This window comes from Dasypus novemcinctus, chromosome 21 (assembly GCF_030445035.2).
Source record: "Dasypus novemcinctus isolate mDasNov1 chromosome 21, mDasNov1.1.hap2, whole genome shotgun sequence".
Classification (NCBI taxonomy): domain Eukaryota; kingdom Metazoa; phylum Chordata; class Mammalia; order Cingulata; family Dasypodidae; genus Dasypus; species Dasypus novemcinctus.
In genome coordinates this window covers 48,271,348-48,287,350 of record NC_080693.1, presented here as the reverse complement: position 1 = coordinate 48,287,350, position 16,003 = coordinate 48,271,348, and the positions used below count along the sequence as shown (strand labels likewise).

Below are 16,003 nucleotides of genomic sequence, written 5' to 3'. Positions count from 1 at the left end.
CTTTGTGGCCTGGCCAAGTTATGTAATTGTTCTGAGTCTCATTTGTATCATCTGTAAAATGAGTACAGATGATATTAATAGGGATAATAGTAGTAACAATAATAGTAACAATAAGAATATTAAGACAGTGTTGGGAAGTGGATGTGACTCAAGTGATTGGGCTTCTGCCTCCCACATGGGAGGCCCTGCGCTCAGTTCTCGGTGCTTCTGGGAGAGGGCGAGCTGGCACGATGGGCGGGCAGGCCAAGCAGACCCAACAAGATGATGCTACAAAAGAGACACAGAAAGGAAAGACAATGAGAGACACAACAAACCAGCTTGCTGAGGTGGCTCAAGTGAGTGCCTCTCTTCCACAGGGGAGGTCTCATGTTTGGTTCCCGGTGCCTCCTAAAGAGAAGATGAGCAGACACAGAGAGCACACAGCAAAGGACACAGAGAGAAGACAATGACCACAAACAACTAGGGGGGGGGATAAATAAAATAAATCTTTTTAAAAAAAGGACCTGATGGTCATGGGGACAGACACAAGCTCATCTAGAAGACCTAGTAGTCATTGTTGGGTTGAGGGTCTGTGTGTGGCGTGCCCTCGGTTAGGCACTGGGTGGCAGCTGGCATTGGGAACAGCAGGGTGGTTGAGCAGTTACTAAACTTTACACCAGTCTCTCACTCTTGCTGATTTGGACCAGGGGGTCCTAGTGTGTTGTTTGGGCTTCTGTACCCTGGGATGTTAGTTGTGCCATCATCCTCTTTTCTTTGCTAAATCTGTGCCCCCAGTGTCTGCTTGGGTGGAGAGTGAACGTTACAGGTGAAGACAGTTTGCATCCCAGCCTCTCCTGGCTCGCTCTCCTTTTACTCTGGCTCCCACCGGAGGCTGGGAGATTGGTTCCAGTCAGTACAGACCCTTGGCTGTCACCTGAGGCTGGATCTCAGCTTCCAGAGTAGCGCCCACACAGCTTGGTTCCTAATTCGTTCCTAATTTAGAGGGGTGGCAAGAGAAGGAATGAAGCTGTTGAAGGATTATGTGTTCATGTTTAATTACTTTTGATGATCTAGTCCAGGGTTTCTTAGCCTTGGCACTCTTGATATTTTGGTCTGGATAGTTCTTTCTTGGGAGGGCATTGCAGGGAGTTTAGCAGCACACCTGGCTGAACCCATTAGATGCCGGTAGCACCCCCTCCCCAGTCGTGATAATCAGAAATGTCTTCATGCATCGCCAACTCTCGTTGGGGACAAAATCGTCCCCAGCCGAGCACCACAAGGGAAAGGCTTGTTTGTGTTCTGAGGTTCTGTTCTGGGTGCAGTGGAACCTGGACAACGAAATGTTCAAGAATTCAGGAGCACGAAGGCGCCTGGAGAAGTCACCTGGTGCCGTCCCGTGTCTCCTGAAGTGAAAGCAAAGCCGCCCTGGATTTGATTTTGTGGCCTCTGTGGTTAAGTGAAAGGCCAAGGAGAGGGACGCTTCCATCTGGGCCAGCCCTTCTTTTAGCAGAATGACCTCGAGCTCAGGGGCTCTTGGCAGTCGTGGGCTTCAGGCCTCCCGGAGTTTGGTTACAAGCTCATGCGTTTGATCTGCCCTCTTGTCCTCGGCACGTAGATATTTGTCATTCGGAGAAACTGGCTTTTCTGCATGCACTGAAAGGACTTTTATTTGAAATGAATTCCTTAAAAAAAAAAAAAGTGTTTCACTTGCCAGGGCTCTGATGGCACTGTCCTCACTTTTTCTTCCGTTTCTTCTCTTTCGTTTGTAAAACCAGCTTTGAAGGGGCCGTCTGGTGGGATTGGTTGGCCAGGGATTTTTGTAGACCCTGATTAAAGGTAAATTATTGAATGGAAGTTGAGTGTAGCTGCTGTGCTTGTAAATGTCAGTTGTGTGCCATAAAATCCATCACAGCTCCCTTGGTGAGGAGGAGGAGGGCGGTGAACTATCCAGTGATGTTAGTTTCGTTTCCAGTGATCCAGCTCCCTTGCTGGAGGAATGCAGCCTGGCATACCACGATCTTGTTTTCTAGCTTTTGGTAAGCAAGTAAGGGAGCAGCGTGTGTAATTGGATCGGTGGGAAGCTGGGAAACAGGACGTAGGTGTTGCCAGCAAGCCACACAGTAGTTTTCGATGTTGAACTTGGGAAAACTGTGTGGGCTACAAGTGGGACCCATGAGGTCTTGCTGACTTTTGCTTCCTCTTTTTCTAGAGCAGCAGACACTTGCCGTCCAGGAGCAGGTGTGGGGAGCCTGGACTTGAGAGTCAGTGTTGTCTAGTGGTTGAGAGCACAGGCGCAGGGGCCCACTGCAGGATCAGTTAACCGGTTATCGGATCTCTCCGTGCCTCAGTTTCCTTTTCTCTAAAATGGGGGTGGGAGTATACCTGCTTTGGGGTCATTGTGAGGAATTAATGTATATAAGAGCCTGGCATGAGGTAAGGAAATCACTTTTCGTTACATTATTATTCATTATGTTAGTCTGGAATGGATGATGAGTCTTGTTCCTGAGGTTTTATGATAAACTTCAGTGTGCAGAAAATCACGTGGGCCCTTCTCTGGATGTGTTGACATCAGGGTCTCGGCTGTGGGGCCCAGGAATCTGGTGGTGACATGGGGGGTCTAGACACAGACAACGTTGTGACTCCTGACAGTGCATTATCAGGTTCTTGAGGAATGAGGAGTCCCGGTATCATCAGGATGTCCTCCTCCACCGGAGATGATCTGGCCTGGGCTGTGGTGTGGTTCTTGGGAGATAATCTGCCCATGGGGGGTTGCCTGCCTTGTGCCCTGGGTCAGTGGGGTGGGTGTGGGGGGCTCCTCTGTGCCCCTGGACAGGTCACGACTGTGCTGTCAGGAGGGCTGGGGACAGTTCCAGCAGCCGTGGGGTGAGAGAAATTTTGTCTCCTCTTACCCATCGAGTGTGCCTGTTTTCCAGATAATTCAGCGTTCCACACCTGGTTCTTAAGTTGCCAGCAAGTGCTGTGGGCATGCGAGCTGGGGGTCTGAGAGGCCTGTTGCACTGATTCCATGGGTAACTGTTGTGTGTGTGTGCGTGCGTGGAAAAGAAAACATCAAAATGTTTTGGGAGTGTTTTAGGAAAATAGCAAGGAGCAGATTGCCAAGCTTCGCTTATATGTTTCTTTTTCTTTCCTTTTGCTGTGTACATGTGTGATCAGCATCCTGGAGCGTTCTGAAACACAGCTTTGGCTTTTCTTACCCCAACTGTTCTTTCTTACAGTGGAGAGGATACAATTCAGCACCAATAATACTGAGCAATAAATAACCCGGAGAAGATGAATAGCCTTGTGTGGTGGTAAATTAAAGTTGATTTATTGCACATAATATATACAGGTGCTCCTAATGTAATTAAGCAGCGAGGCTTTTAATGCTGCAGAATCTGAAAGAAGACCCAAGAAAATTGGGTCTTAATAAGGCTTATTGAAATAACAGGCACCCAAGCTGCTCAGCACCATTGGGGGCTGCTGAAGGATGGATGGACTCTATGGCTTTTTCCTACGTGTGGCGCTGACGCCCTGACCCCGGTCTGCAGGGTGTGCACTTGAATGGTTTTCCCTGCAGTAGGACGGGATCGTGGTGAGCGGGCTACACACTCTGGCCTCACCTGTCTTGTGACCATCCATCAGGTGGTTGGCGTTGAACAGGCTTTTTCAGAGGCAAGTGCGAGAGTGCTGAGTGCCGTCGAACTTGCAACCACGGCCTCCTTAGCACCCTGTGCTCACAATTTGGCCCAGGCAAGAGATGATTGGTTCCCTGAGCCAACTCACTGGTGGAGGCCCTCCTATGGGCTGTGCTGGAGCTGGGGATGCAGGGCTGGAAACAAAAAACTAGGAAGTCCCCATCCTCCAGGGTCCACGGGCTAGCGGGAGAGCCCAGCATTTGAGCCCACGATTACGGGGAGCTGTGGCGTACACAGCTGTGATGGAGGGAGAGGCAGGGCCGAACCCGCAGGAAGGTGCGTGCGCGGAGAAGGACTGCGTGGCGGTCCAGCGGGTTGGGGGCTGACAGCGTCCTGGGAGCAGTCCCGAGGATGCAGGGCAGAGCCCAGGGAGTGTGGTCCTGAGGGGTCTGTCCATCGTTGTGTGCCTGGGGGGTGGGACAGAGTATGGGGGGAGGAGGGCTGGGCAGGTCGTTAAGAGGAGAGACCAGGAAAGGTTTTGAGTATCAAGTCAAGACGTGGAGACGTTACCTGAAGGCAGTCTGGAATCACGGGGTCTTGTGTGCATGGCCAGGGTCAAGTATATATTTTAGAAAGAACACTCCATGCAACAGTGAGGGGCGCCGATTGAGGAGGACAGTTAGCCAGGAGAGACGGGGGGCTAGGCAGGAGCAGGAGCAGAGGGTGTGGCGTGATCCTGGGTCCCTGAGGTCGGGTGACGCCAGGGGAGGGGGCTCCAGGGAGGGGGCGGGCAAGCCGGTGCTGAGCCAGTCTCCAGCCCGCCTGCTCAGCAGACACGGAAGGGGTGGGGTCCCTTACCTGAGCTCTCCTGTTGCTGCGACTAACCAGCAGCCCCGGGGGATGCTTGGTATCACCTGGAGAGGCACGGGTGGGTTCTTCCACGAGGCATATTAGAAGGGGTGGATTTGGTGCTGGGAGAAAGTGGGAAGAGTTCCTGCAACCTTTCTGTGCGTTGCCTTAGGGGCTTAAGACTTCAGCTAGGGGAAGGAAATAAATGCAAATGTACAGCGGCCCTCTGAGAAATGGACCTGACTTGTGGAACAAGATATGTCAAGGAGAGATTACTTTTTCCCAATGCCTAAGGTTTCAGTATAAGATCGTTTTAGTATTGAACCCATCTTTTGAACCAAAAAAATAAGATTTTGTTTGCCCCTTTTACCCCCAGTCAACGGTAAGGGTGCCATTGAGCACCCTTTGCACATTTGAGTAGTTTAATGCTTCTGCCCACCAAGATTTAATAGAGAGAAAATCAGTGCACTTGGTGAGCCGGACTAAGTGCCTGTGGTTTCCAGAGAGCCCAGTTCTGGGTAGCAGGAGTGGTGTTTGCTCCAGGGCCTGGGGCCAGCCGTGTGGCTGGGGAGAGAGTGACCCAGCTCTTCTGCAAGGGCCTTCACAGGACATGCCCTGCTTGGGGCTTAGCGTATGGAAGGCTAAGAGGTCTGTGCAGTGCGTTCCTGAGTGGGAGGTGGGGACGCTCCTGGGGCCACTGGGCCCGCTGTGGCCTCTGGGGCAGTGAGTGCCCGGCTGGGGAGCCTTTCCTCCTGCCCCGCCTTGTCCTTAAGTGGGGACAGTGCTCTGCTCTACCTTGCCATCACTTGATTATTTGCAGAATTAGAAATGGCTCAAGTATCTGATCATAATTTTTTCCTGGACGTATAGCACACCCTCTGCATATATAATCAGTGCTTTTTTTCTTTTTAAAGGACTACGGGGATGTTAAGCATCGCAAATGGATGGGCCAACGAATGTTTCCTTTTTTCGAGGCTTGTTCAGGGAAATGGAACAGAGCACCTGTGCCACTGTCAAGCGTGCTTGTGGGTCTCTGTGGGTTGGGCCGGGGCTGGAGGTGAGGGTGGGCTGCAGATGACCCTAGCGGAAGTTTCCTGAGGTGGGACTTGATTTCTGTGTTCCAGGCACGGGTATACCTGGCTTCCACCATCAACCTGTCGAATATTGACCTTTTTATTCCGGTGAGTGGGAAGGCATCTGGGGCTTCCTTTATGATAAATGTTGCCTCATTGTTTGCTCTGAAGCAGCACTTCATGGGTGCTGAAGCAGCACTTCATTTGGGTGCTGTGTGAACGTCTGGTTTTGATTTTTAAACACTGGCAGGTGCAGGGGGCAGGCAGCCCTTAGGGGATGGTGGCCGGATGAGCCAGTCAAGGCGTGGGGGCGTTGGAAATTGTGGGAGAGGTTGAGTTTGTCCTAGGTGGACTCTTGGCTCTCTCGCTGACATTTCTGAGTGTGTCGTGCACAGATCAGCTCCAGGGGTTCTGTTTGCGGCAGGGTTGGCGAAAGAGAAGGGATTCTGAGGTGTCCAGAACTCGATTGGTCAAATATCAGGGCCCTGGCAGCTGCAGGTCTGGAGTGGCTTTTCTCCTTCTCTGCATCTCACAGCCCGGGAAGAGCAGTCATCTGTCTTTTGAACCATCCCAGCACTGCCCAAGTCAGTTGATCCCTTCTTTGTGCTCCCAAAGGACTCAGCAACTTGGCTAACAAAAGACATTTGTTAGTTCATTTCTTCATTCATTATTCATGCAGCTAGTGGTAATTAGCATTTAGTAATGTAGATTCTTTCTGGGGTAGTTTAGCTGTGTTCACTCACTGAACAAACATTAGCTGACCCCCGGCGCTGGGTTGGGTGTGGGCGTGGGGAGGGCTACTAGGCGGAGGATGGGCAGTTTGCCCCTGAGGGCGCCGTGTGTGTGGGAGGCAGGGAATCAGCAGGAGAGGGTGGAGGTGGCCGAGGGGCAGCAGCCGTGGTTATCTGGGACGGCTTTTCAGAGGAAGTGACATTGACTTGGGCCTTGAAGAGCAAACTGGAGAAGTTGGGGTGGAGGGAAAGGGGTGGGCGGGGTTCTGGATTCTGAGTCCTGTGACGTGTGTCCTGTGTCTTCCTGGCCCTGCCTCCCCTCCCTCCCCACCTCCACCCCCTCCCCCAGCCTCCCGCATTCGGGAGAATTAATGTGCCTTCTGCCAAGCATCTGGTGGTCCCGCCTCCCGCTTGCTCAGGGAGCTGGGTCACAGTTGGAGAGGAGGGGGAGAGAGAAGGGTGCTGGTGAGTCATCCAGGTTCCCCGCGGCTGAAAAGAGGGCAAACTTCAAAGCCTGGGGCATTTCAAAGATGGATTGTGTCTCACCACTGAGCATTTACACAAATAAGAGCCCAATTACTGGCTCTGCAACAAAAAGTGGGCTGAGGAGTGTTGTTTGGCAAGATGGGCAACGTTGATGGAAGGGTGGTGGGGTGTGCTCTTGGTACCTCTCTCTCTTCTTTAAACTCCATTTTTCTTTGTTCTAGCTAATGTTTTATTACTGATTCAAATCACCCAGGGGTTTGGAGGGATAGAGGAAAAGGTTTCTGTATAAACAGCTGTCTTGCTCATTCAGTCTACAGTCGAATTTATAGCTAAAGTGTTTGTTCTTGCTGTAAAATGCCAAACGGCACCTTTGTTTCCTCTGCATAAAGGAACGGTGTTCGAGAATTTGGGGGTCTTTTCCTCCCATCACAAACCTTCTTTGGGAGATAGGAATTCTGAAAGACTTTCTAACATAATCTCATTCTTAGAGAAATATTTTCTTTACAAAGTTTAAGACAGACTTTTGAATTTTCAAGTTACCAGTTGATGAAGCCTTCGTTTATTGCCCTGGTTTATGCTGGTTAAAAAAAAAAAAGAGGGGAGTGGATATAGCTCAAGCAGTTGATTGCCTGCTTTCCACGTGGGAAGGTCCCCGGTTCGGTTCCCAGTCCTTCCTGGAAACAAAGGAATGGACAACAAGGAAACAAACGAAAAAACCAACTCAGGGGAGCCCATGTGGTTCAGTGGTTACCTAGCTGGCTTCCCACGTGTAGGATCCTGGGTTCAGTCCCTGGCCACAGTACCTCAGGAAAAAAAAAAAAAAGAAAGAGGGAGGGAGAGAAAGAAAGAAAATCCCTTTACCTGTTTTAGAAAAGAAAATTAAAACTGCAGTGAGATACCACCTCATATCCGCCAGGATGGTGTATTACAGAAAAAACGGAAACAACTCTTGGTGAGGATGCAGAGAAATAATACATTTTTGGTGGGAATGTAAAGTAGTGCAGCCACTGTGGATAACAGTTTGACGAATTCTCAGAAAGTTAAACATAGAATTACCATATGACCCAGCAATTCCACACCTAGGTATATACCGAAAAGAACTGAAAGCAGGGATTTGGACAGATAAAAGTATACTGATGTTCATTGCAGCACTATTCTTGATAGACAAGAGGTGGAAGCAGTCCAAGTGTCCATCAGAAGGTAGATAAACAAAATGTGGTATATACATACAATGAAAGGTGGATGGATAAACAAAATGTGGTATGACATACAATGGAATATTATTCAGTCATAACGAGAAGTGAAGTGCTGGTATATACTAGAACATGGATGAACCTTGAAAACATATATATATATATATATTTTTTTTTTCAAGATTTATTTATTTATTTCTCTCCCCCCTGTCCCGCCACCAGCTGTCTGCTATCTGTGTCCACTCACTGTGTGTTCAGCAGACCGGGAATCTATGTTTCTTTTTGTTGTGTCATCTTGTGTCAGCTCTCCGTGTGTGCGGCGCCATTCTTAGGCAAGCTGCACTTTCTTTCACGCTGGGCAGCTCTCCTTACGGGGTGCGCTCCTTGCGCATGGGGCTCCCCTACGTGGGGGACACCCCTGCGTGGCATGGCACTCCTTGCGCGCATCAGCACTGCGCATGGGCCAGCTCCACACGGGTCAAGGAGGCCCGGGGTTTGAACTGCGGACCTCCCATGTGGTAGGTGGATGCCCTATCCATTGGGCCAAGTCCACTTCCCTGAAACATACTGAGTGAAATAAAACAGACAAAAAAAGACAAATACAATGTGATTTCCCTTATATGAAATACTTAGAATAAGCAAATTCATAGAGTCACAAAGCAGAATAGTGGTTTCTAGGGCCAGGGGGAATGGGAATGGGGAGTTATGACTAAATGAGTATGAGTTTTATTTAAGAATGATGAAAACAGTTTAGACCTAGATATTGGTGAAATTTATACAGTATTGTCCCCGTGCTCAGTGTCAAAGAGTTGTCCACTTAAAATAGTTAAAATGATTTTTATGTTATGAAAATTAAAAATTAATGATAAATTTAGAAAAGAAGACAATCCTTTTTGGTCATCCCAGCTACCTGGTTAATGTTTGTGTATAGATACTTCATTTTCTTTTTTATGCAAGATTTCATCATTGCATGGTCTGAGATAGTTGGTTGCCCTGTGATTATTAATAAATTGAGATGGTTAATGGTGTGTGACTCAGAACATATATTTAAAAACAAGTTGGAATAGAAATAGGCCTTTTACAAAATTAATTTTTTGTTAGGCTCCTCTCTTGAGCCTTTTTGTTTGAAGCCAGCTTGCTTTGTGATGTTCATATATGCCCTATTGCAATTAACATAAATTACTTTTAAATACCAGTTAGTTGCTATGAAGAGCGGCCAGGGTTGTGGCTCCTTTTATGGAGGGTTAAGAGGTTTGGTCACTGTTGGGTTTTTATCTCACGGCAGATCACATTCTGTTCCCTTTGGAGGCTGGTGGATCGTGGTAAAGATTTGCTTTCTTTGATGGTAAGAAGGAATAAATCTTTGCCCTGAGTGTTTGGACATTTTCTTAATCAAAACATATTTGCTTATTTAAAAATAAGTTATATTAAATGCAGTATGGTGTCCTACATTTTCTGATCCTGAAACAGAAAAAGGACATCAGCAGAAAAACTGGGGAAATCCAAATAAAGTCTGTAGTTTGGCTGATAGTATTGAACCACTGTTACTTTCTGTGTTTGCTAAGTGTACCCTGGTTGTGTGAGATGTTAACACGAGGTGAACCCAGTGAAGGGTATCAGGAGCTCTGTAAAGTCTCCTTGCACTTCTTTTGTAGTTCTAAAATCACTTCAAAATGAAACGTTGGAAAAAAAATTATATTCCTTTTGGCTTGGTTGAGATTATATTTGACTTACCCATATTCAGAATCATCTACCTGTAGGAAGAACAGAATACGCCACTGCTGCTTTGGAACCTGGGAAACTAAGGCTTGGGGAGATTCAGGGAGCCCCTCAGCCCCAGCTCTCCCTTCCTTCCAGCCGTCCACCCTGCCCTAATCCCTGACCAGGCCCGTAGCAAATCCCTTCCCGCCACACTGCCTTCCTAAGCCTTGTGGCCGCTCTTCTAATGCCCTTGCCGTTTGTTGCCTGAGATGGATAACTGCCATCTTGTGATTCTCCTGTGAGGACCAGGTAATTGGATTTTTTAATGCTAACTTTGGTCACTCTCATTTCCTTTGTGTTAAGTTTTACCATCCTGGCCAGACTGTAAACTTCCTAAAGTAGGAATTTTGCCTTGCTCTCATCTAAAATCAATTAAAAATTTTCCCCATTGCAAAAGTAGTGTATGTTCATAATAAAAATGTAAGCATTAGAGAATTGATAATATCCAAAGTGAAGGCCTAGGGGAGCAGGTGTGGCTCAAGCAGTTGAGTGCCTGCTTCCACATGGGAGGTCCGGGGTTCAGCCCCTGGTGTCTCCTAAAAACAGACATCAAACAACAGGCAAACAAATGAAAAAAAAAACAACCCAGGGGAGCCAGTGTGGCTCAGTGGTTGAGCGCAAGTTTCCCACATACGAGGTCCTGGGTTCAATCCCCTGCCCACGGTACCTTAAAAAAAAAAAAAGTGAGGGCCTCCTGTAGAATCTGGTTATACATTTCATTTTGCAGTATGCTTTTTTTAGAGTTAACAAATTATGTTTGCCTGACTGCATCTGGAGACTGTATCTTTCTCTCTTTCTTGTTTCTGTATCCCCATATTGACCAGCACTGTGCTAGGCATACTGGAAATGTGCAGTAGATATTTATTATTATTAATGATATTATTATTATTTATATCACTATATTAGATTGGGTGATTTGACTCAGAACCCATAATAAATGTTTGCCTGGATGAGAAGAGAAGACAGGTACATCAGGGTGGAGAAGAAAAGGTGGTTTATGATACAGCTTGGTTTTACAGAGAGGGAGGCATCTTTATCTACTTAATACCTGGGGTCAGTTTTCTTAGGAAGATACGGCCTTAGTCTTTTAGGAGATAGCACGAGAGTGAATTCGGGGAGGGAATGGTAGAAACTGATGTCACTTGGCTTGGATGGCAGTGGGCTTGGCAGCATAAAGGTTGACTCCTGGGAATTCCAGAAGATGATTTGAGGTCTGGAGGGTGTCCTAAAGTGGAGTGTCAATAAGTTAAACCAGATGGGTAGAGGAAGGGAAGCGGTGTGAGATGGGGAAGGAGAGCGGTTTGAGAAGGGGACGGGACAACATCTGGCCACCAGTAGCTTTTAGGGCTGCCTGAGTTGGCGGGGAAGGTGGAGACATGGGAAGAACTATGATTGATGAATGAGTTGAGCAGAGAAGTGCTCGGAACAAGAGGGTAAAGCCCTTTGCAGAGCTTCTTGAAGAAGGAACCCATTTCCACTGGTACTGCTCGATGAGAGAAACTGGTTGAGGGAAGTTCTGAGTGCTACCTTCAAGATGAGGTGCTCATGGGGGAGGACGGTGGGGACGGAGCCTGCCTCTGTCTTGTTGGGCCTTAGAGAGAACTCTGGAGTCTCCCATTTTTTCTCCCTGAAAGGCATGACAGTATGGCTTGCTCAAGAGGTGGGGACCGTCTTTGCTAGGGGAAGTATGGTAGAAGCACTATCCGTGTTGTTAAACCCTGGTCAGCAATGTGGTGTGGATGCAGAGAATTTTTTTAGAGCCAATCTTGCTTTGAGTTATGAACAGATCAGTTTCCCCTTTTGGTTTTAACTCAAGACAAAAGGGAGGTCGTAAGTTCTGGAGAGCTCTTAAGAAAAATTCTTTAGAGAGAATGGGAGACCCCTGAGGGAAAATGGGGTGTACTGTCAAGAGAGGAATTGAACTTGAATTTAGTTTTGTTTTTATTTTGCCACATATGAAATATTGCATATATGCGAGTATATAAAATGAGAGGTGTGGACAACAGTGATACAGATGCCCCCACTGTTTTCCGTGTGTCAATCCCTTCAACACCCCTGTGAGTTTCTTCTGGGTTTTTCCCCCCTGCCCGCTCACCGTGTATAGGTTTCTGTGCTTTCCAACCTTATAGAAGAATACTTTTTTCACCCATCTTTATGTTTGTGGCATTCGTTCACATTGAGTCGTGTGGCCAGCATTCCTGACGGTACGGTGGTTTGTCTTTCTCCTGCTAATGGATATCTGAGTTGTCGATTTTTATTTATGTTTTGGCTTGTTCAAACCGTGCTGCTGTGAATACTCTTCATACATGTCTTCTGGTGTCTGTCTGCGAGAGTTTATCAAGGTATACAGGTGGGAGTGGAATTGCTGAGTCACAGGGTATGCCCAGAGCTGACTAGAAATCATCATCTCTTCTGCCGTTTGCACCACTTCATTGTCCCACCAGCGGTCTAGGGGAGATTTTACTGCTCCGCCTCCTCATCAGCAGTTGATATTGCCAGCCTTTTACATTTCTGCCAATCTTGTGATAATCTTCTTGTGGTGTTAATATGCATTTCACTGATGAGATTAAGCATCAATACTTATTTTTTAGTGAAAGGGATGTAGATACTAAAACACACTTCCCATTAAATGACACAAAACTGACTACTTTGGTAGGATGGGTCCTCCCTAATGCTATTTCATTACCTTGGGACAGAGTCAGAAGTAGTTCTTTTCATTTGGGAGGAGTTTGGGAGTGCCTGCTAGCCTGAGACCCTTTTCTCGGGTTCTGGATAGTATATTTTGAGAACCTAACTAATGCCTGCTTCTGTTGCCTCTTTGGTTTATTAAGAGCACCTGGATAATGGCGAGCAGGCTGCTTCCTTATTTGATGGGAGCATGTTGTTCCTTTTAAAGTGAATAGACAAATACATGAGAGTTCAAGCAGCCTTCCCCAGGTGTTTGGTGGCAGCAGATCCTGGGCAGGGGAGTGCCCCAGGCAGACCTCAGCACCGGAGGGAGTGGCTGGCTGGCTCTGTGAGGGCAAGAGCAGGGGGAGGAACATTGAGCATGGAGAGAGGAGGGAAAAGGGACCGGGCTCCAACAGGACTGCTGAGAGGCCTGAGAAGGACCAGGCAGGATTGCTGGAGCCGGGCGCTCCCCCCCGGGCATCCCTGGGGTGCTGCCCGAGTCTGTCCAGGGACCCACTGGCCAGGGAGGATGGTGCCAGGGGCCAACACTGAGGCCTGAGGGGAAGGCAGTCGGTTCTACTGAGTGTGCAGTTGAGCGCAAGTGAACCTTTGATGTTCTGGAAAACAAGAGAGAAAATCTGCTTTAACACCTGTGGAAGAGAAGCTGGCTATGGAAAAAACATGTTCTGTTATGAAAGAATAGAATTGCACGGCTCGCCTTACGTTGGGCTGGTGTTTACTAGGAACCCTGTGAGGAGGATTGCAAGACAAAATATAGGCTTTCCATCCCAAGTGAAAGCGTGTTTAGAAACGCGCTGTTGAGGGGGAAAATATCAGAGGCCAGTGTCACAGTTGTATTTATATTATGAATACGGCTATATAAATACTAGTGGAAAAGGACTGGGAGCAAACAGGGAAGATAATAGTTGATTTCGTTTGTGTGGTGAGATAGTGGGTGTTTAAAAGTTCCTTGTTATTGTACTTGAGAAAGTCTGTACTAGAATAAGCGTGGACTCTAAAATCTGTTATTTTATTGCACCATCCTGAGTGCCCATCAGCATGTGCCAGTTGGTTTATTGGGCATTGGGGATAAAACTGAGATGTGACCAGTCAGATCTTCATGCTCAGGGATCTTATAGTCTAATGGGAAGGGTGGACCCTGAAGAGGAAATCACAGGCAGGGGTGTGTTGTTAGAGGAAAACCAGATGCTGGGGAAGGGGGTTATAGGACGACCTTAGCCTCTAGAGAAGGCTCCCCCCAATTAGGATTCAGGGCTGAGAAATTTGGGAGTTGGCTTGGCCTGTAATCCCATAATCGGAGCTCCAGATGGGACCTTGTATCTGTCTGGTGGTGTCTTCTCATTTCTCCGAGGAGGAACTTGAGCTCTCCTGCGAGACTGAGCCACTCAGCCAGGGGCTTAGAGAAAGCCGTGTGTCTCTGGGGCCTTCAGCATGGAGGAGGGTAAGAGCAGTATTGTTTTCTGGGGCCCTTCTCCCTTAGCAACACATGCTTACCTGGAGCGGGTTGTGTATTCTTCTTCCAAACAAACAGCTTTCAGGAAGAGTTAATAAATTAGTCTTCTGGGAAAAGAATCTGCTGTCATGCCAGCAAGGACTTCGGCAGCCCCAGCCAGCGATTTGGCTAATGTAGTCAAAACACACGTTGATATCTGTGCACTCTTGCTGCATGGTTTGGGCAGCCAGCCCCATGCCTTGAACACCAGGCTTCCTCATGGCTGGCTGGGTGCAGCTTGGTTCAGGAGCAGAAAGGGAGCCAATTTGTGTTGAATGCAACCTTCACAGGAACGCTGTGAGGCTATTTTCCCATTTTACAGAGGAGGGACCTGACATGCAGGTTAAAATGGCCTTGTTCAGGGTGAGAGCTACCATTCCGTGTGGGATAGAGTTGCATATCCTATTCCTTTCCTGCCATTTTGCTGGCCTTCCCTTAATCCTCTTCTTTCAGCTGTTTATAAACGAAGTGGCATGACCTGACCTGCAAGGTGGTATGAAAGGCTCTACGTAACCATCACTTCCACCTGGAAAAGTATTTTGAACCATTTACCTATCTTTAAAGAGGCCAGAGTAGGATGCTGATATTCCTCTAAAGTCTGGATATACTCATTCACTCAAGTATTTATCAAAAGTCTGCCTTGTGCATCTAGCACGTGTCAGTGAACCGGCCAGTCAAAGCCCTGCTGGGGTTTTCATTCTAGCCATCCATACAGATAATGAGAAGCAGGGTGGCTGGGGAAGCAAACTGTGTACTCTGGCTCCTTTGGCTGATGGGGAAGCGCTTCTCTGCCTGCCTCTTGTGTTTCCCCCTGCCTGTCCCTTACCACCCGCAGGCCTTCTGGGGCTTGGAGTTCACTGGCTGCCAGTAGAGAAGAACCCTTTCTGCCTACTAATGAGAGATAGGGTTATTCCCACTGAGATCTGCTTGTTAAAAAGTTAGACTCATCTGCCATTTCACCAAACAGATGACTTTACAGTGGTTGAGTGAAAAACAGAGCCCCAACCACCTCCTTATGTCTCCTCTGTAGACATCTTCCCTTCCCTTTTTGTTTTCCCACTCCCCAGCTGAAGATCCTGGAGTTCTGGCTTAGGCTCCACAGCTGTTTGAAATGCGAATGACGTTGGAGGATTCAAGGGTAGCACTGTTCTAGATGGATGGGCAGGACGGAGATTCTCTCCCCAACCCTGTTCCCAAAGGATTGGGGGGCGGCTGGTGGTGCAGTTAGATGCACACATGTGCCCTTCGTTTTTTGCTCATCATTCAGTTGCTTTGCTGCCAACTTTAATATTCTTTATTTAACATGACTGTGACCCACTTTACAAAACTATAAGAATACCCCTGTAACATATTCAAAAGCCAGCTGCTGGGCTAAGAAATTATTTGGCTCTCAGAAGGATTTTGCTGGGCTCCTTTAATGAGGGAGCCCCCCATTTAGAGGAGAACTTGGTCTTTGATAAATAAACCTGCATGGTGTCAAGAAACATTTTAAATTTCTGATGGCTGCTTATTTCTTGGACTTTCCAACATTTCCAGAATCCTCAGGTTCTGTGTTTCCTTAACAGCCCATTCATCCCCTATCATAACACTTGCAGTAATTGCCTACTTAGTTGTCTTCTTTCCCTGGTTGGACTATAAACTCTGTGAGAATGGGGGCAGTGTCTGTCTTGTTCACTGCTCTGTTGCAAGTGCCTTGGACAGAGCCTGACACACAGAAGATGCTGTAGTTAATGTGTGAAGGATGAGTGAATGCTTCTGTATTCACCGAGAGGCAGCATGGACTTTGTGATTGGAGTTGGAGTTCTGGCTTCACCATTTCTTAGCTGTTGTGTTGGATCACAAGTTGATGATTTGTAACAGAGAGGGAATAATATCTAGCTCCCTGGGTGGTTGTGACAATTAAATGAAGATGATGTGTCTGGCATGTAGAAATTGTAAACCAGGGAAAACCCAAAAATGTTAACTGCTAAGGTTATCGTCGTCATCACCAAATCACCATCACCGTCACATTACCATCATCGTCATCATCGTCGTCATTTCTCAAGGTTGTTTCAAGGACTGAATGAGATAAGGAATATAATGGTAATGAGAGGGTCATGAATGCTAGTTGCCT

The 16,003-nt window shown here is 47.5% G+C and overlaps 1 protein-coding gene across 11 annotated transcripts in view; it reads left to right on the top strand.

Moving 5' to 3' along the window:
- MSI2 (musashi RNA binding protein 2) overlaps positions 1–16,003 on the top strand; it is a 398,131-nt gene that overhangs the window by 31,896 nt on the left and 350,232 nt on the right. For 7 of the 11 annotated variants that reach the window (XM_058283921.2, XM_058283923.2, XM_058283918.2 and 4 more), the window contains one exon: positions 5,588–5,644. The exons of the other annotated variants lie outside the window; for them this stretch is intronic. In XM_058283921.2, coding sequence (XP_058139904.1) covers positions 5,588–5,644 — 57 coding nt within the window. The remainder of the gene's footprint in view (positions 1–5,587; positions 5,645–16,003) is intronic. 11 annotated transcript variants of the gene reach the window in all.